Below are 22,011 nucleotides of genomic sequence, written 5' to 3' on the forward strand. Positions count from 1 at the left end.
TTCCCCTCTCCTATATTTTCTCACTGATTTGATGATGATGGTATTTGCTAAATTCTTACTGCGTGTGAAGCACTGTTCTAAGCACAGGGTTAGATACAAGGTAATCAGGTTGTCCCACGTGGGGCTCACAGTTTTCATCCTCATTTTACAGATGAGGGAATTGACGTGCAGAGATGTGAAGTGACATGCACAAAGTCACGCAGCTAAGGGGTGGACCGGGATTAGAACTCACCACCTCTGACTCCCAAGCCTTTCCACTAAGCCACGCTGCATCTCGATTTCCTACTCTACAACCTAGCAAACTCACTTCACTCCTCTAATGCCAATCTGCCGACTGTACTTTAATCTCATCCATTTTGCCTTCAACCATTTGCCCCCATCCTGCCACTAGCTTGGAACTCCCTCCCACTTTAATTCCTACAGATCATCACTCTCCTCACCTCCAAAGCCTTATTAAAATCATATCCCCTCCTAAAGTCCTGACAGGGCCCCAAACTGCCCTCATTTCCTAGAGAAGCAGCGTGGCTCAGTGGAAAGAGCCCGGGCTTTGGAGTCACAGGTCATGGGTTCAAATCCCGACTCCGCCAATTGTCAGCTGTGTGACTTTGGGCAAGTCACAACTTCTCTGTGCCTCAGTTCCCTCATCTGTAAAATGGGGATTAAGATTGATAATTCTCCTTGAATGGGTATAAAGTGAAGTTGAAACTGCAATGCAATTAGGTAAGTGCTTAGTACACAGTCAGCGCTCAATAAATATGAATGAATGAATTAGGTAATAAGCCATTTATTTACTCAGATTATTCAAGTTGTATAAATTTTAAACTGTTATAGATGTCTGGTGTAAAATTGGTCATTACACACCGTTTACTAGTTCCCTCATCTATATTCCTTCCACCTCCCAAGGCCAGGGGAGAAGGTGTCAAAATAGCCCTATACTGAAGGATGCCGTGGCAATAAATCCAGGGCTTCTCCTTACTACAGCCAGCCCCATAAAAATGATTCCAACCTTCCTTCTTTGCCAACTATTTACATCTCATTCCCTTTATGAAATTTGGTCCTGTAGCAGATATCAACTTTATCCTTCCAAATCGGTAGTCTTGATAGTAGATTTTTGTGTGTGTGTGTTTTTGACAGATTGGGATGACCCGGTAAGTGACTAAAGTTGCTGTAGCATGCAGAAATAGGTTCCATAAAAAAATTGGAGAAATCTTAGAAATAAAGCAAAACAAAAATTTCAACAACCATTTGTCTTACCCTGTGTGGAAAGAGGAAGCTAAACCAATGAATCTCTACAAGTCCCCACCAGCTCAATTACTCTCTGATTTTCTGATTCCAAAATGCACTGAATAAATGATCAATCAGTGACTGGTTAAGTCACAGAGTCACTGGTCATGACTTATTCTCTTTTTATCTTATTCTATTCCCCAGCCTCTTAACATGAAAGATTTGCAAAACCTGTATGTAGAATGACAGGTTTGTCTTTGAAATTCTCGACATTCGAGACACCCGAGGGGTTTGCATTAGCACGTGTTTTAAAAGCTAGCAAGTTAACAATCTCAACACCTGAAAGAATAATTCAAAAATGGTATTGACATAATTTCCACATGATATAACAACCTAAACCAAAGTTATCTTGGTAACCATTTCATTGCATACTCTAGGCATCATCACTCTGTGCTGAATATCTTCCGGGGCAAAAAAGAGACAGAGCTGCGTAACGTGGGTAAGAAAGTTGTCGACTACATCTAGTAACCAATAAGGTCAACTGAATTCACAGTTCAATTCCTAAATCGATCTGTGGTGTTTATTGCACACTTAATATGTGCAGAGCAACGTACTAAGCTCTTAGCAGTGTCAACATTGCATTATGCTTAATTAGGGGTTAAATACCATATAAGAATAATAATAATAATGATGGCATTTATTAAGTGCTTACTATGTGCAAAGCACTTACTATGTTCTAAGCGCTGGGGAGGTTACAAGGTGATCAGGTTGTCCCACGGGGGGCTCACAGTCTTAATCCCCATTTTACAGATGAGGGAACTGAGGCCCAGAGAAGTTAAGTGACTTGCCCAAAGTCACACAGCTGATAAGTGGTGGAGCCGGGATTTGAACCCATGACCTCTGGCTCCAAAGCCTGTGCTCTTTCCACTAAGCCACGCTGCTTCTCTAATGAACTACATGTTACAGATCATGAGAAACAGCAAGGCCTAGTGGAAAGAGCACAGGCTTGTGAGTCAGAGGTCATGGGTTCTCATCCCACCTCCACAACCTGTCTGCTGTGTGACTTTGGGCAATCACTTAACTTCTCTGTGCCTCAGTTACCTCATCTGTAAACTGGAGATTGAGACTGTGAACCCCACGTGGGACAACCTGATCACCTTGTATCTACCTCAGCAATTAAAACAGTGCTCAGAACATAGTAAGCATTTAACAAATACCATAATTATCATTATTATTTTTATTATTTGCATCAGGGCATACATTCATTGACCCCCGAGAGACATACTATGGTATAAACGAGAAGCAGCGTGGCTCAGTGGAAAGAGCCCGGGCTTTGGAGTCAGAAATCATGGATTCAAATGTTGGCTCCACCACTTGTTAGCTGTGTGACTTGGGCAAGTCACTTAACTTCTCTGTGCCTCAGTTCCCTCATCTGTAAAATGGGGATGAAGTCTGTGAGCCCCACGTGGGACAACCTGATCACCCTGTAACTTTCCCAGCGCTTAGAACAGTGCTTTGCACATAGTAAATGCTTAACAAACGCTAAAAAAAATTCCATAATGTAGTGTTCCCTCATCCTCGCATCAAAGACATCTTGTGCACACATACAACCATTTCTTTAAAGTGTTGTAATAAACATAAACCAAATTTCTACATAGCCTTCTAACAAAAATGCTGAAGGAAAATATGCATTATGGAAGAAATGCAGGTTTACAGAAACTTCTGGTCAAAAGTTCGTATTTTGAACATATTTTGCTCTACAGATATAAATCTTATCCTGGGAGTTATGTAACTAAAAAGTTAAAGAAATATCAGGCTTTCTTTCATGAACAAATAACATTAGAAAATGTATTTGGAATATCTGGAAACAAGAAACTTTGTAATTGCATCCATCCTTAGTTTTGACCAACAAATTTTACCAAGTGTATTTACCACAGAAGGAGTTGTTTCCTCCAACAAAGCCAAACACTTTGAAAAAAATTTAGTGTTAAATGATGCCAAAACCTTAATTGGATTGGATTCTATATGTTTCCAACTTCTACTTCCCAAGCACTTAGTCCAGTGCTCTGCACACAGTAAGCGCTCAATAAATACGATTGAATGAATGAATGAATGAATGATTACTCTCAACTTTTGATTCTGGAAAATAAGGAAAAAATACAATCATAGATTTGCACTTGAAATAATGAAATAATCACATTTATGAGCAGTGTGAATTCAAATATGGGATATATATGAATATTAACATTACAACATTAGGAACAAGCTGAACCATCATTAATTGCAAGTTAGGATTTTTCCCTGAGTTTTGATGGTTTACTGAAAAATGCAAAAGATATAAGGAATCAAAAATAATCAATTAATCACATTTATTGAGCACTTACTGAGTGCAAAGCACAGTACTAAGTGCTTGGGAGAGTAAAACACAACATGTAACAGACACATTCTCCTCCCACAATGAGCTTGCACACAGACTACTGATGAAACAGACATTTAAATCACCCCTTCTGAGATACTGTAACCTCTCAAAGGCTTTCCAATTCAACATTTTCAAATTTAACCATCGGTGAATTTTTTTCATTGAAAATAACTCTAGATGTAGTTACCATTCCAATAAACACTAAAATATTTTAAAAACAGCATTAAGGAACCATGGCTAGAAAATGTTCCTCTATAAAATGAAGGACTTTGAGATGGATCAAGGTCATTACGAGTTTTTTTAAATGACAAGATAGTATTTCAGTATTTATTTTCTATGAGTAGAAAATACATTTTCCAACCAATTGTTTTGTCAAAATATAGAAGATGAGGGTGTAAAAAGAATATACTTCAATTGTGAACCCTCACAACCAGTTTAAGCATCTGAAAATGAGACTATTAAAGGAGGTCTTTCTCTGTAACTGGTATAGTGACCCAATGACAGTAAATGTGTTCTAAGCAAACAAGAGCTACTCATTATAATGTAACACTTTCTTTTGCAATCAACAAGATTGTCAACGATCAATCCAGTCTAAACAGAGAATTTCTTTTGAACAGAAATGATTACTGAACTAGAGAAAACCCATCAGATTCTCAGGGCTCTCTAACTTTTGTATTTTTTCTTATTCAGAGTTCAACTCAAACACAACCGAAATTGATATGGTGGCTAAATGCAGACATAAATTCTGAGCTTAAATGTGCCTAAAGACACATTCCGTAGATGTAAAAGGCCTTTAGTTGGCCTTCAGTGTCCCCATCTAAAACCAATGAGGGTCCAAGTGTGGCAGAGAATATCAGGAAGGATGATCCTGATGTTAGAACACTTTCAAGAACCTGTCTTGGATTTAGCCCACAGAATGTCACAGTCAAGAGCATTAAATCCAAAATGACACAAGCGGTTTCATAAACGCTTCAGAAAAAAAGGATTTTGGTTGACTTATGAAGAGTCAAGGGACAAGTCCTTTTCTTATTAAAACAGAAATTATAATAGACTATACATCTGAATTATGATCAATGCATTTCCCAGTGAATAAAACAATGTTTCCCTTCCAGAAAAAAATATTTTGTGTGATTGAGTCATATTTAAGGACATATTGCTGCTGCTGCCTCAGTATCAGACGCTGTAAAACCATGTCGACCTATTCCCGTGAGATGTGGATACACTCACTCAACTCACATTCACAAAATCAATCGATCAGATGCGTTTATTGAGCACTGTTCCAGCCAAGGGCAACTTCCCGGAGACTGTGAGAATGGGAGAACTGTGCTCATGGAACATGCAACACTGCAGGTTGGAAACAATTTCAATGCTGGGGAAGATAAATATGTGCAATTAGAGGAACTTGAGGCTATTGAGCATAGCAAAAAAAAAAAAAGAAAAGGAATTAGATGTGTGAAAAACATAAAATCATCAAAAGCATAGAACATTATGTTTCAAAACAGAAACAATGAAGTAATAATGATTCCTGGGGAATTAAATTAGATTTTTTAAAAATGAGAAATGGATTATATGAGGGATTCTAGACTGAGCAAGGAGGCACTGCAGACAGCAAATTGCATGGGAAGGAATGTAGCGTAGTGAAACAGCACTGGCCTAGGAATCAGAGGACACCTGGATACTAATCCCAGCCCAGCCACTTGTCTTCCAGGTGACCTGGGGTAAATCACTGAACTTCACTGTTCCTCAGTTATTTCATCTGGAAAATGGGGATTAAATGATCTCCCCACCAATTTACGCTGTAAGTCCCGTGAGATACAGGGACTGTTTCCAACCTGATTACCTTGTACCTACCTCAGAGCTTAGAACAGTGGTTGGCACATAGTAGGCACTTAAGAAGTACAATTAAAAAAAAATACAACACACAACAGGGGATAGGTTTTGTGGGAACAACACCATTGGGCCTGGGTGTCCCAGAATTAGCCATTTTTTATTTTTTATCGTATCTCTTAAGCACTTATCATGTGCCACACACTGTACTAAGCACTGGATAGGTACCAAATACAACCTTCAACACTGTCCACTTCCCACATGGGGCTCTCAGTCTTAGTCCCCATTTTACAGAAGAGGTAACTGAGGCACAGGGAGGTTAAGTGAGTTGCCCAAGGTCACACGACGGACAAACGTCAGAGTCAAAATTAGAATCCGGGTCCTTTGATGTTCAGGCCAATGCTCTTCGCACTAGGCTAGGATGCCAAAGCTCACCTCCTCCAGAAGACCTTCCCAGACTGAGCCCCCTTTTTCCTCTGCTCCTCCTCCCCTCCACAACTCCCCAACTCCCGCCCTCTGCTCTACTCCCCTCCACGACCCACAGCACTTATGTACATATGTACATATTTATTATCCTATTTATTTTATTGATTATGCATATATATATAATTATATTTATATTGATGCCTGTATAGTAGTTTTGTTTTGTTGTGTGTCTCCCCGCTTCTGGACTGGGAGCCCGTTGTTGGGTAGGGACTGCCTCTGTTGCCAAATTGTATTTCCCAAGTGCTTAGTATAGTTCTCTGCACACAGTAAGTGCTCAATAATATGATTGAGTGAATGAATGAATCACACACACACATATGCACACTCATCAGTGAGTTCTGCCATCTTTAAGCATAAATGGTAACAATATTCCTATATTTAAGGAAAATATCACAAAATGAATGTGCAGGCGTCAATTATTCATAGATGAGGATCGGTGAAACAACTGTAGTAGCGGTGTAGTGTAGAGATGTAGCAGAGCAGATTGAGGACTGATGATTGTGATGGCATTTTTTTTACCACTAGTAGAGAACAAACCAACTCGGAGATTCCAAGTGACTATATTCACTTCTAGTATTAAATAAAACCCGTAACTATTAGTTATCCTCTACAGATCTTCATAAAATATGTCAGAGACAATTCTACATAACACACCCTACTTAAATAACATCTGCATCTCATTTTACACTACCATTAAAACATTCTATTTAAATAAATTACCACAGACTTACATAACAATGTTGGTAATAAGCTGGAGCATTTAACCAGAATGGGAGAATGTCCTGGGGTTTGCAGCTCAAGCAGAATATTTATCATCAGCTGGAAATCTGGACTTTCAAAAACGGGCACACATGTACACCCTTGCAAACTGCTTATCTAAGTTCTAAAGATAACTTATTATGGCTTATCCAGCTATTTGCTTATTTGCAACTGTTTTTTAAGGGGAGATGAATATCAATATTAAGCACCTTTGGTGCTTGAATGCATATTATAAAATAACCACAGACACACAAAAAATATCTTATTTTTATTTTAAAAGGTATAGCTGCGTAACTAAATGTCAAAGATTTGTGAATTGACCTTTGCCATCCCATTTATCATACTATTAACTCAAACCTTATGCTCATCTTTAAAAGGTTAGATCTTCTTTGCAATGCCTACCTCCAATTAAAATGAATAATACACAGATGTAAGCACTGAAGTTTCTCCTCTTTGGTACGAATGATTTAGAAAATACAGAGAGCACAGAAATAGCGAATGATTATTTGATTATTAAAATATGATACAGATGAAAGAGAGAGTCATTCATAATGATTTCACCTTCACCCACTCTCAAATGATTAAACTAAATTACCTGGAGATTGTTCTAGCTTTAAGCTTTTAAGATTCTTAAACATCACTTCAAAGATAAAATAACATTTTCTTTAGATTTTATATTGATACTAGAAGTGACCTTTAATGTCATAAGTTATTTAAATTTGTTTTCACCATGTTTCTCTATTCTAACCCCTTTCTCCTAAACCACCTGAAAAACCAATATAAAAACTCAAAGAATTGATGATGTCCAGATTTGAATCAGGTTACTACTACTAATAATAACTATACTACTAATAATAACAATGATAATAATATTTGTTTAGCACCCACTATATGCCAAGCACTGCACTAACCACTGGACTGTGAGCCAACCGTTGGGTAGGTACCCTCTCTATACGTTGCCGATTTGTTCTTTCCAAGCGCTTAGTACAGTGCTCTGCATACAGTAAGCGCTCAATAAATATGATTGAATGAATGGAGTAGATACAGGATAATCAGGTCCCATATGGGCCTCTCAGAGTAAGTAGGAGGGAGACCAGGCATTGAATCCCCATTCTGCCCATGAGAGAACTGAGGCACAGAGTAGTTAAGTGACTTGCCCAAAATCACACAGCTGACAAGTGGCGGAATATGGGTTCGAACCCAGAGACTCTGACTCCCATTTTTTCCACTAGGCCATGTGAGTTTGTGGGTCAAGGAGGAAGAATAGTTAACTGAATAATACTGAACCTGGTATCGCTTAAATTTTTAGAACAACTGAGGTAGGGTGCATGAATTTTTACCTCGCCTAGGTTCAGTTTATCTTGTGCGGCTCCTGACAACGTGCTTTTTAACTCTCCTTTTAAAGCAGGAAAGAGAAACCCATTCTATTTGTTCTCCAGCAGAAGAAAACACAGCATTACTGGAATACAATGCATTTTAGAAACGAGATCTTGAGAAAATCATTCGAAACATTATTTCATTAGACTTGGTCTTACTTTTATATTCCAGGTGAAAGCCAGCTGCTGCTACGCTAATATCGGATTGAAAGTGCAAGTAGAGTTGATTGGAGGTGCTGTTCAACAATGCCGGTACAGTTGTCCCTGTAAGAAAGAGGGCAATTTTAGTTATGACAACAAGGACATTGTCAGTCTCTTTTCCAAACAATCGGAGTAAAAATCATCCCCTTCATCTCCATCCAAATGGCCGCCACTCTGGTCCAGGCTGTTCTATTCTATCTTTGTTAATTGATAAGCCTCCTCACTGGCGTCCCTTGACTTCATGTTGCTTGACTTCAGCCTCTCCCACCCCAAATCAACATTTTACTTGACAGTTTAGATCCTCTTCCTAAAACATGCTACATATGACTCTTATAAACCTTCAGTAGTTACCCAGTCTTCTCCACATCCATCAGAAACTCCAGAGGTGGATGGGCCTTGTTGCCACCTAAAAAGGGGTGGCGGAGGAGGCTGGAGAGCTTCCCTGTGCTTTCCCACCAATCCCATGAAAACACCTTGGATTTCTTTCTTTGAGGTCAGCAGAACTGGGGGAAGCCAACTGTAGTCACAGGCTTCAACCCCAGGAAAAATGGGGTAAATGGGTGGTCTCTATGGATTATTCTCTCCCAAATGCTTACTACAGTCCTCAGCACAGTGTAAACTCTCAATAAATACCATCGATGATGATGATGATCAAAGAAACACAATCTGAGGCAGGCATATTAAACTTGTGGTCCAAGAGCTGGATGTGGATTGCTGTCTACTGCAATGCGACAGGGAAGTGGGAGGAGGAAGATTCAGAGGAGGAGTCCATCCCCACATTTGCCAAGGGTCCAGCTTTCTGCTCCACCCGAGGTATGGGTTTTGAGCAGACATTCCACAGGAATTCATCCCTCAGAACCTGGGAATGATGGGCAGGAGTAGTCTCTACAGTCTGGACTGACTGTTTGGAACTGAAGTGAAGGGCAATTTACCACAACTTCTGCCTCTGTTGCTCTGGAGAAATCCTGTGTGTATGTAAGTAGGTAGATGTGTTCCGTCCTCTCTGCCTCTGCTTAATATGACACATCTCCCTGTCACACCGCTTCCTCACTGATGACAATCTTGGATCATCGCCCCTGCCCTATGGAGTCATTCCCCACTACCTGCAAGAAAATTATAGATATAGACCTACTCACCATTTATTTTCCATTTGTCCTATTTTGAAATATTTCTGTGACCAATAATTTCACTCAATTTTCTATTGCCACATGAGCGGCTCATCTAGAATAATGAGTTTGACATGACTTGGAGTCTAAGCTATATTTTCCCTTTAACTGTGAACCAGACACACAGATGACTGTTCTGGGACTTGGAAAACAAGATTTAGTCAGTGGATGGATGTGGCTGATTAAATCAATGTCTGACTGGCAATTCCATCTCTTCTAAATTCATTCCATTTTTTTTTCCTTCCTTTTATTCTTTTATTTTTATTTTTTCCTTTTTTACTATTCTTATGGGGGTGACATGAGGAAATAATTTCTAGACAGTGGAACCTAAGGGAAGCCTTTTCTGGAGAATGTTCAGCCTACGCATTATTCATGGCTCCTGCTTTTGATTCCAAACTTCTTTTCTATTCCCACTAGAACTAAAACAGCATGGCATTCATACAGAGGTCTGTAAATCACTTGAACCAAAAATCTGGAATGCAAAATGAAAATGCAGTTTCATGTATATGTGGTGCTTCCTAGTGGCAATAATTTCCTACTTTATGACACACTAATTGAAATCTGAAAAAGTAACTACAATATCTTAAGGTGGTTATTCATAGGGGAAAAAAACAGGACAGAAAAAAATGTCTGGAGTGTGGAGGCTAAAATATTAGGCAATATGAAAATAATGAGAACTAGAAAGTGGTAAGCAGGTAACATTTCCATGCACTGCAACTGAAACCTTTATTATATTAATCAGTCTATTTTAAGGAAATGAACAACATTATTCAATTCTTAAATGCAAACTCAAAATATTTGAGAAAAGATATAAATTTAAATTAATTAGCAGGTAGAGATTCAGATTTTTTGACCATCAATATTTCTACATTTAGGGAATGGCTGCACTCTTGAAACTTGGAACATTCCAGAATAAATCATTCCCAACTAATAAACTGATCTCCAAGTATATGATTGTGTTCCTATTGATTCATTCCAATCAGCCAATACTTGCATTATTAATCTCACAGTCTTGAATTTTCCTTTTTCAAGCTTGAATTGTGTAATAGGAATTCTTAAGTCACGTGAACAGTTCTGTCCTAATTATATCTTTAATGAAAAACATTTGAATCATTAGCAAACAGTTGTAAAAATGAATAAGAAGGGGTCATTTTTAAAGGTGGTCCGACTTGCAAGACACACTTTTGAATATCAGAAAAGACAGCCTTGGGTCTCTTGTAATAATAATAATAATGATAATGGCATTTATTAAGTGCTTGCTATGTGCGAAGTACTGTTCTAACTGCTGGGGAGGTTACAAGGTGATCAGGTTGTCCCACGGGGGGCTCACAGTCTTCATCCCCATTTTACAGATGAGGTAACTGAGGCACAGAGAAGTGAAGTGAGTTGCCCAAAGTCACACAGCTGACAATTGGCCTAGCTGGGAGTTGAACCCATAAACTCTGACTCCAAAGCCTGGGCTCTTTCCACTAAGCCACGCTGCTTCTCAATGACTGTCATCTAAAGCAACGACAGGGGACGAGTTAGTGCTTCTTAGGCACAAATAAGTTTCAGATTAGCAAGGGTATACTTAAGAAACCTTTCAAATGCTAAAACCTCCCCAACTGTATTTTGAAACGACTTTAAAATTTAGCCCAGTGAAGGTAATTTAACGTTTTAATAGTTCTCTCAAACATAACTGCTTTTCCATTAGCACACAGTGAGATGTGATCATCAAAATAGGGAGGGTGTACGCGAGCATATCATCACTAACTTGGGATTCTCAATGGGAAAAAAGAGGAAAAAAGAAAAACAGTGGGAAAGACCAACCACCAATCAATCAATCGATCATATTTATTGAGTGCTTCCTCTGTGTACAGCATGGTGCTTAGCACTTGGGAGAGTACAGCACAACAATTCTACAGACACATCCCCTGCTCACAGCGAGCTTACAGTATAGAGAACAGACGAGTTGCGGGGAATCTTTGAATGCAATGATGGCTATATTTAAAGGCTACTAAGGCCCCCTTCCCAATAGAGTTAAGTAGCAGTGAAGCAGTAGAAGACTCCTGAAGAAAACAGAACAGTCTGGTAAGACACGATCAGGACGGGGCTCTCTTTCTTTTGGCACAGGTTACACTTAGATTGGAATGCCAAGCAGCAAATTCAAAGACAGCAGCAAACAACTTCACTACGTGCTGAATACAGATACAGTCACACACTGGCTTTTTACAGATGTGAAAGGGAAAGAAAAAAGTTTTGAACCAGAACAATGTCGATGGCAGCAATGTGAGAAGGCATTGAACCGAGAGAGTGGGCGAGTGAAGTGAGCTGGAGTCATATTGCCACTAGAAAGAGGCCTGGATCCTTCCCACAAGTTTTCAGGACACTTTTCACATACATGTGTGTGCATATGTGTTTACTTTTATCCTATTTAATTACTGTCTGTCTTTCCTTTTCATATTGGCTTAATCACTGTCTGTCTCCCAGTGTTCTGCACACAGTATCGCTCAAAAGATATGATTGTACTTCCCAAGTGCTTAGTACAGTGCTCTGCACAGAGTAAGCACTCAATAAATACGATCAAATGAATGAATAATGTTTTTATGCCACTTCTAAGTATGCAGGTGGTCTGCCTTGTCTTGATTTTCTCCCTCACACTAAATTGCCTGAACAGTTTTCAGGCATCAGTAAACAGTGATTTTAAGTGGCTGACAATGAATCTCAAAGAAATCCACTGTGATTTCAACCTCATTTTATAGTAATTACAATAGTGGTATTTGTCACGCACTTACTATGTGCCAAGCACTGCCAAGTCACTGGGGTGGATACAAGACAATCAGGTTGGACACAGTCCCAATCCCACATTCATTCATTCAATCATATTTGTTGAGTGCTTACTGTGTGCAGAGCACGGTACTAAGCACATGGGAAGTACAAGTTGGAAACATATAGAGACGGTCCCTACCCAACAACGGGTTCACAGTCTAGAGCCACGTGGGGCTCACAGTCTAAGGGGGAAGGAGAATATGCATTCAATCCCCATTTTACAGAGGAGAAAACTGAGGCACAGGAAATATAAATGACTTCCCCAAGTTCACTAAACAAGGAAGAGGTGGAAACAGGATTGGGACCTAGGACCCCTGAGTCCCAGACCCTGCTCTTTCCACTAGGACATATAATATATACTGGTTACTTTTTCTCAATTTAATCAACTTGTTGATGGCATTTGTTAAGTGCTTACTATGTGTCAAGCACTGTTATAAGCACTGGGATAGATACGAGTTTATCAAGTTGGACACTGTCCCTGTCCCACTTGGGGAACACATTTTAAATTGGAGGGAGGAGGATTTAATCTCCATTTTACAGATGACATCCCTGAGGCAGAGATAGATTAAATGACTCACCCAAGGTCACAAAGCAAGTGATTGGAAGAGCCAGGATTAGAACCCAGATCTTCTGACTCCCAGGGATGTGCTCCTCCCTCTAGGTTTTGCTGCTTCTCACTTGGCCATGCTGCTTCACTAAATCAAACCTCCTCACTGTGCCTCCTTATCGCCTGTCCCACCATCGACCCCCGGCCCACGTCCTCCCCTTGGCCTGGAATGGCCTCCCTCCATACATCCGCAAAGCTAGCTCTCTTCCTCCCTTCAAAGCCCTACTGAGAGCTCACCTCCTCCAGGAGGTCTTCCCACACTGAGCCCCCTTTTTCCTCTCCTCCTCCCCATCGCCCCCACCCTACCTCCTTCCCCTCCCAACAGCACCTGTATATATGTTTGTCCAGATTTATTACTCTATTTATTTTACTTGTATATATCTCCTATTCTATTTATTTTGTTAATGATGTGCATCTAGCTTTACTTCTATTTATTCTAATGACTTGACACCTGTCCACATGTTTGGTTTTGTTGTCTGTCTCCCCCTTCTAGACTGTGAGCCCGTTGTTGGGCAGGGACTGTCTCTATGTGTTGCCAATTTGTACTTCCCAAGCGCTTAGTACAGTGTTCTGCACACAGTAAGTGCTCAATAAATACGATTGAATGAATGAATCAATTGCATTTTTGGAGTGCTTACTGTATCCAGAACACTGTGTAATGAACTTGGAATAGTCCAATACAATAGAATTTATAGATTTGTTTCCAGCCCTCAAGTTGACTATCCATTGAGAGAAGCAGCGTGTTTCAATGGAAAGAGCATGGGCTTGGGAGTCAGAGGTCATGGGTTCAAATCCCGGCTCCACCAATTGTCAGCTGTGTGACCTTGGGCAAGTCATTTAGCTTCTCTGTGCCTCAGTTACCTCGTCTGTAAAATGGGGATTAAGACTGTGAGCCCCACGTGAGACAACCCGATCACCTTGTATCCTCCCCAATGTATAGAACAGTGCTTTGCACATTGTAAGTGCTTAACAAATGCCATCATTATTTATTATTTAGTTATTGGTCGCTTTCTGATCAAGAGATGAAAATATAAAAAAGACAGAAGTTAAGAACAAATCTAATTGCTTAAAATTTCCAAATATTTTCATGTGCTTCCAATGCTCTCATCCATTACAATATTTCTGTGCAAATAAAAACAAAGAATGATGGACCACATTACAATGCATATGAGTGTCTATTCACTTGGGAGCTTTTCCCAGTGAAAAGTGTATTTTCATTTGAACATCCCAGATAAAACATAACTGTGGATTTCTTCTAATAAATGATGCTCCAAATATTGGAATATTTGAAATACTGTATCACAATGCACCCTATAAAACCTCTTTAAAAGCACTTTAGGCCTTATCAGAATACCCAGAACTATTCAAATCCACATAAACCTATTTCAACAGCAAACTGCATCAGTCAATAAAAGGCATCCTATAATATTCAACTGAGGAGGCTGTTACCTTATTATAATTGTTCTTTCCCTGCTGTTATTTATTATCTTTTTATCTTTAGGTATAAGCCAGTGCTATTCGGCTTCATATTCGCCTCAACATTTCCTTCAGAAATATGTTTTGAAGAAATTGTTTTGTAAGATATTCAATGAAAAAGGATAATTACTCCTAACTTTGGAAGAAGTATTTCTTTCAAATTTTCTAAGAAGTTGGATATTTTGAAGAATTTTGGTAGTAAAGGTGGTCTGCAAATCACCTTGTAGCTTAGGTGTTGCACATTTAGCAACAGCAAATTATGCAAAAAAGTACAGAGTTTTTTTGGAAAAATTCCATTCTTAAGCAACATTTTGGGAAAAGGTGGAAGATAAAGCTGACTCTGCCATTGAAATGCCCTTAACCCCATACCAAGAGATTCTCCTAATTGGTAAATGAATATTTAAGTTATTTGGAAAGTAGCATCTCATATATATCCAACTCTCAAATAGAGATATACAGATTGAGATATATATATATATATATATATATATATATATGAGAGTTGGAAATTATTTTATAATTTTACTCAGGACTAATCCTCTCCAAGAAATAATACTGATCTGTGGCACAAAACAATTTTGAATGATGTTGAATGTTCTGTTTCAGTTTATATCACTCATTCCTCCCATTCATTTTATTTTGGTATCTCCCATCCACTCAGTATTTTATGGAATGCTCTATTTTTTTAAGTATCTGCAATTTTTACTATCTAATAATAATAATAACAGTATTTGCTCAGCACTTACTATGTGCCAAGCACTGTTCTAAGTGCTGGGGTAGATACAAGATAATCAGGTTGTCCCATGTGGGGCTACAGTCTTAACCCCCATTTTACAGATGAGGGAACTGAGGCACAGAGAAGTTAAGTGACTTGTCCAAGGTCACACAGCAGACATGTGGTGAAGCCAGGATTAGAACCCATGACCTCTGACTCCCAAGCCCGTGCTCTCTCCACTAAGTCACTCTGCTTCCCTTGTGCTGAATGACATAAAATCATTGTCTGCCAATTCTATTATTGCCATAGCATATTGATTGCTCAACTACACCCTGTGATGCCATCGCCTACTTTTATCATTGTTACTGTTTTATTGCTTCTGCATCTCAATTGTTAACCCCCCGCGGTACTGTCACTCGCCCTGCTGACCTCACCATGAACTATCAGTTCCCTTGCTCCCAACTGCCATTCCCATTCCTCACCTTCCCCTTCCCCTCTCCCACCCAGCTGTTTCCCTCCCTCTCACCCACCAAGACCGCTCCCCCTCAACCCCTACCAAGGATTCCTCTGTACCAGCGCAGGTCCTCCGCTTCTCCCTCCCGGCCCCCCTCCTCCCCTTCTCCCCGCCCCCCACCCCATCCCAGTTCTCCTTTCCCATCACCACCCCCCTTCCCACTCTCCCCGCCCAGGCCCCCCGCCAACTCATCCCAATCCAAACCCTCCCCACCCCTCGCACCCTTCCCCGTCCCTCCCCACCCTCGACAGCTGATGCCAAGTGTGGCCTCTGGAACCCCCGCTCCGTTTTAAGTAAGATCCCTTTCATCCTGGACCTTTTCCTTTCCAGTTCTCTACTCCTCCTCGCCCTAACTGAAACATGGCTGTCGCCGGACGACACGGTCTCTTCTGCTGCTCTCTGCAGTGCAGGCCTCTTCTTCTCCCACTCCCCCAGACTCACCGGAAAAGGAGGAGGTGTCGGTTTCCTTTTCGCCCCCCAATGTCGCTTTCGCACTATCCCTCCTCCCCCTTCCCTTTCCTTCCCTTCCTTTGAAGCCCACATTATTCGCCTCTACCACCCCCTCCAGATTCTTGTAGCCATCATCTACCGCCCTCCGGGCCCCACTTCCAACTTCTTTAATGACTTTGACCCCTTCCTCACATTCCTTCTCTCCTTCTCCATGCCCACTCTGATCCTCGGAGACTTCAATATCCACATGGATATCCCTAACGACTCCTCTGCCGCCCGCCTTCTATCTCTCCTTGACGCTGCCAACCTCTTCCTCCACCCCACCTCACCCACTCACCAACTTGGTCATACCCTCGACCTCATCATCTCCTACCGCTGCACTGTGTCCACCCTCACCAACTCTGTGATCCCTCTCTCTGATCATAATCTTCTCACCTGCCTCCTCACTCACACTCCTTTCCCCTGTAAATCAGTTTTACTCCCTCAGAGAGATCTCCGCTCTCTGGACCCCACCCATCTTTCGGAGCGCCTCACACCCCACCTCGCCGCCCTCTCCTCTCTACCCAGTCTTGATGATCAGATTACTGCTCTCAACTCTACCCTTTCTACTCAGCTAGACTCGCTCGCTCCCCTTTCCCTTCGCCGCTCTCGCACCACTAACCCACAGCCCTGGATCACTGCCACTGTCCGCCTCCTTCGCTCTTATGCTCGAGCTGCTGAACGCTGCTGGCGAAAGTCTAAACACCATGCCAACCTCGTTCACTTCAAGTTTATCCTTTCCTGCCTTAACTCAGCCCTCTCTTCTGCCAGACAAAACTATTTCTCCTCCCTTATTGACACCCATGCCCATCACCCCCGCCAGCTCTTCCGTACATTCAACTCCCTTCTCAGGCCCCCGGTTCCTCCCCCTCCTCCTTCCCCCCCCCCCCAACGATCTGGCCTCCTACTTCATTAACAAAATTAAATCCATCAGGTCCGACCTCCCCAAAGTCTCTTCCCCCCTTTCTCCAACCCCCCGGCTCTCAACACTCTCTGCTACTCTCCCATCCTTCCCAGCAGTATCCTCAGAGGAACTCTCCTCCCTCCTCTCAAGTGCTACTCCGGCCACCTGTGCTTCTGACCCCATTCCCTCTCATCTTATGAAATCTCTCGCTCCATCCCTTCTCCCCTCCTTAACTTCCATCTTCAACCGCTCACTCTCCACTGGTTCCTTCCCCTCTGCCTTCAAACATGCCCATGTCTCTCCCATCCTAAAAAAACCCTCTCTTGACCCCACCTCACCTTCTAGTTATCGTCCCATATCCCTCCTACCATTCCTTTCCAAACTCCTTGAACGAGTTGTCTACACGCGCTGCCTAGAATTCCTCAACAACAACTCTCTCCTCGACCCCCTCCAGTCTGGCTTCCGTCCCCTTCATTCCACGGAAACTGCGCTCTCAAAGGTCACCAATGACCTCCTGCTTGCCAAATCCAACGGCTCATACTCTGTCCTAATCCTCCTCGACCTCTCAGCTGCCTTTGACACTGTGGACCACCCCCTTCTCCTCAACACGTTATCTGACCTTGGCTTCACTGACTCCGTCCTCTCCTGGTTCTCCTCTTATCTCTCCGGTCGTTCTTTCTCAGTCTCTTTTGCAGGCTCCTCCTCCCCCTCCCATCCTCTTACTGTGGGGGTTCCCCAAGGTTCAGTGCTTGGTCCCCTTCTGTTCTCAATCTACACTCACTCCCTTGGTGACCTCATTCGCTCCCACGGCTTCAACTATCATCTCTACGCTGATGACACCCAGATCTACATCTCTGCCCCTGCTCTCTCCCCCTCCCTCCAGGCTCGCATCTCCTCCTGCCTTCAGGACATCTCCATCTGGATGTCCACCCGCCACCTAAAGCTCAACATGTCGAAGACTGAGCTCCTTGTCTTCCCTCCCAAACCTTGTCCTCTCCCTAACTTTCCCATCTCTGTTGACGGCACTACCATCCTTCCCGTCTCACAAGCCCGCAACCTTGGTGTCATCCTCGACTCCGCTCTCTCATTCACCCCTCACATCCAAGCCGTCACCAAAACCTGCCGGTCTCAGCTCCGCAACATTGCCAAGATCCGCCCTTTCCTCTCCATCCAAACTGCTACCCTGCTCATTCAAGCTCTCATCCTATCCCGTCTGGACTACTGCACTAGCCTTCTCTCTGATCTCCCATCCTCGTGTCTCTCTCCACTTCAATCCATACTTCATGCTGCTGCCCGGATTATCTTTGTCCAGAAACGCTCTGGACATATTACTCCCCTCCTCAAAAACCTCCAATGGCTACCGATCAATCTGCGCATCAAGCAGAAACTCCTCACCCTGGGCTTCAAGGCTCTCCATCACCTCGCCCCCTCCTACCTCACCTCCCTTCTCTCCTTCTACTGCCCAGCCCGCACCCTCCGCTCCTCCACCACTAATCTCCTCACTGTACCTCGCTCTCGCCTGTCCCCGCCATCGACCCCCGGCCCACGTCATCCCCCGGGCCTGGAATGCCCTCCCTCTGCCCATCCGCCAAGCTAGCTCTCTTCCTCCCTTCAAGGCCCTGCTGAGAGCTCACCTCCTCCAGGAGGCCTTCCCAGACTGAGCCCCTTCTTTCCTCTCCCCTCGTCCCCCTCTCCATCCCCCCGTCTTACCTCCTTCCCTTCCCCACAGCACCTGTATATATGTATATATGGTTGTACATATTTATTACTCTATTTATTTATTTATTTATTTATTTTACTTGTACATTTCTATCCTACTTATTTTATTTTGTTGGTATGTTTGGTTCTGTTCTCTGTCTCCCCCTTTTAGACTGTGAGCCCACTGTTGGGTAGGGACTGTCTCTATGTGATGCCAATTTGTACTTCCCAAGCGCTTAGTACAGTGCTCTGCACATAGTAAGCGCTCAATAAATACGATTGATTGATTGATTGATTGATTGATAAAATCAAATTCCAGACCCTACTCAAATTCTGTACATTTTAAATTTCCTTTACAAAGAGGTGTCCACTGCTTCACTGTCTCCCATGTGAACTCCCAAAGAGAACTGTCACAACTGTGACAGAAATGCAACAAAATGTATATGACAGAAATCTGCAAAGAGACTTGGATTTAAATCCTACCTTCACTATTGGGCAAGTCTGATATCTTTCTGAATTTCCATTTCTCTGTCCATTTGGCTTATACACATCAGCACAATTGTAATGGATATACCAATAAGTTAAATTGAAAAAACTCACAGAAAGTGAAGTTGACTACACTCCATTGAGTTAACGTTGGCCGCAGAACCCAAGTCAAAGGTTTTGTGGAGAGCTATATTCTCACCTGAAAAGCTTCCAAGTCTTGGTGCTGTCATATCACCTCCATCATAAATCTCGAGAGAGTCCCAGTTATGTTCTGTGGCAAAACTTATCACTTGAATCTACCAAAAACAAGGAGTTTATCATTATCATCTGGTAGAAGTCTACAAGAAGAAAATTCATGGCTATTAAAATCTTCTATGAGGAGTTTCTGACTCAAAGAACTCTGCTGTTTCCTCTAGGCATAGTAGAGATCTGAAAAGAGGAGACCAGCTTTCCAGAACTGTCTCAAATATATTGCTTCTGGACATCAGCCCTTAGCGCAATGCTCTGCACACAGTAAACACTCAGTAAATAGCATTGATTTACTGGTCTCTCCCTGCTAACTGTGGTTCCACTGATTTCTCTATAACCCCCTCCCTGAACTTCAACATCTAGACTCTTCTCTTTCTCTATTTCCATGGTTTCCACTACTGCTCATAAAGTTCCTCAACACTCCCCCTGGTCCCTGCCAATCCTATCCCACTGTTTCCAACCTTCCCGTTCCACCATCTGCTAGTGTACAAAGAAAAAGATAACGGGAGTTATTTGGATAACCTCAACAACTAATTCAAGCAACAATATAAGTGAAAAATCAACCATGAATAAATACATTCTGAGAAGACTGGGAATGGTTCATTATTTTCATAGTTAACTAATATGTGTATTAATGCCCATTTTATGGATGAAGAAGTTAAAAATGCTAAGGGAAACAGAATACTTCCTCTAGATTTGTGTCCAAATTGGGTCAAAGAACAACTGTCAAAGGAGTATTTAGAGTCTCCATTTTACAGAACAAGAACTTACCTGAATGCCCGATCCTTCTGTAACTATTATTTTCCATATACAGTTTAAACTGTTACCGTAAGGTTCAGGGTAACCAGGAGACAGGATAGTGCCTCTCCGCTCAGTGAAATTACCACTGCAGGGAACTAGGAGAAAATATGGATTTCAGAGAGTAGAGAAATAAATCAGCTTTATGTTTCAAACACAAATACACGATTAATTTGAATTGAGTCCTTTGAGAATTATTCGAAGATGATTCTACCAGGCCATTTTCCTTCAATATAAAATTGATTTTGTACGGTTCTGCTTAATTCTGCAATACTTTTGGTTTTGTTTGGTAGCACTTAGTGAATTATAAATTATGTTTTCCCCGCCTCATATCTTTTAAATCTGCAAGAAGGGACAATAAAGAGCACTGGTGTTACAGAAAATGCTCTTGTTTAGAATAATTAATATTCTATCATTTAAATACTTCAGGGTTTATTCTTCTACCCCTGCACACTTGCAATTTCAATTGATATTAATGGGATTTATAAAAAGTTACCCTTTAATATGTATAAATGAATTCACAGTGCTAAATATTACTCCACTAGGGGCTCTGACACAGAAATAAGCAACTAAACATCAACTAACAATGTTATTATTATTCATTGTAGATTAGGAGTCTACTTTTTTTAAATGCATCATCATAAAAGCATTAAAGGGCACTAACCAGGGGATTCTGACTACCAAAACTAACGATTTCCAGAAAAATTAAGATATGTCTTAGGCCTAAGTCTTTGGAGTTAATCACATAGTCATCGAATATTCAGAAAACAAGTATCACAATTGTTAATTTGATAGGTAATTTTTATTAAAGAAATACTGCTTGCCAGCCAGCTGGTTTTTAATTTCCTCTGAAATTACAGACTCCTTCTTTAAATTGGACAAGGCCATTATTAAATGATAGACAGTGAACACCAAATTCTGAAGCGGCTTTGCATTTCTGATTTACGGAGACACTGAGAAACAGCATGGCCTAGTGGAAAGAGACTGGGCCTAAAAGTCTGCCTCATGGCTGCTATGTGACCTTGGGCAAGTTACTTCCCTTCTCTGTGCCTCAGTTACCTCGAGTTACAAGTTAATGAGGTTAGACACAGTCCCTGTCCCACATGGGCTCATACTCTTAATCCCCATTTTACAGATGAGGTAACTGAGGCCCAGAGAAGTGAAGTGACTTGCACAGGGTCACACAGCAGACACGTGGCAGAGCCAGGATTAGAACCTCATCCTTCTGACTCCCAGGACTGTGTTCTAGCCACTAAGCTATGCTGCTTCTCACATATTAAAAAATATTATCTATTATATTAGAATATATTATTAGTAATGATAATGATAATGAAATAATGATAGTGATAATGAGAAGCAGCGTGGCTCAGTGGAAAGAGCCCGGGCTTTGGAGTCAGAGCTCATGGGTTCATATCCCGGCTCCGCCAATTGTCAGCTGTGTGACTTTGGGCAAGTCACTTCACTTCTCTGTGCCTCAGTTCCCTTATCTGTAAAATGGGGATGAAGACTATGAGCCCCCCATGGGACAACCTGATCACCTTATAACCCCCCCCCGGCACTTAGAACAGTGCTTTGCACGTAGTAAGTGCTTAATAAATGCCATTATTTATTGATCATGGGTTCAAATCCCGGCTCTGCCAACTGTCAGCTGTGTGACTTTGGGCAAGTCACTTCTCTATGCCTCAGTTACCTCATCTGTGAAATGGGGATTAAAACTGTGAGCACCCTGTGGGACAACCTGATCCCCTTGTAACCTCCCCCAGCGCTTAGAACAGTGCTTTGCACATAGTAAGTGCTTAGCAAATGCCA

The 22,011-nt window shown here is 41.7% G+C and overlaps 1 protein-coding gene across 1 annotated transcript in view; it reads right to left on the bottom strand.

Moving 5' to 3' along the window:
• Positions 1-22,011, bottom strand: part of CSMD1 (CUB and Sushi multiple domains 1) — a 1,252,749-nt gene that overhangs the window by 164,364 nt on the left and 1,066,374 nt on the right. Inside the window, exons 36-38 of the mRNA XM_038771657.1 lie at positions 20,176-20,300; positions 19,355-19,451; positions 8,251-8,355 (exon numbers count right to left, since the gene is read on the bottom strand). Of these exons, the coding sequence (XP_038627585.1) occupies positions 8,251-8,355; positions 19,355-19,451; positions 20,176-20,300 (327 nt within the window). The remainder of the gene's footprint in view (positions 1-8,250; positions 8,356-19,354; positions 19,452-20,175; positions 20,301-22,011) is intronic.

This window comes from Tachyglossus aculeatus, chromosome X1 (genome assembly GCF_015852505.1).
Source record: "Tachyglossus aculeatus isolate mTacAcu1 chromosome X1, mTacAcu1.pri, whole genome shotgun sequence".
NCBI lineage: Eukaryota > Metazoa > Chordata > Mammalia > Monotremata > Tachyglossidae > Tachyglossus > Tachyglossus aculeatus.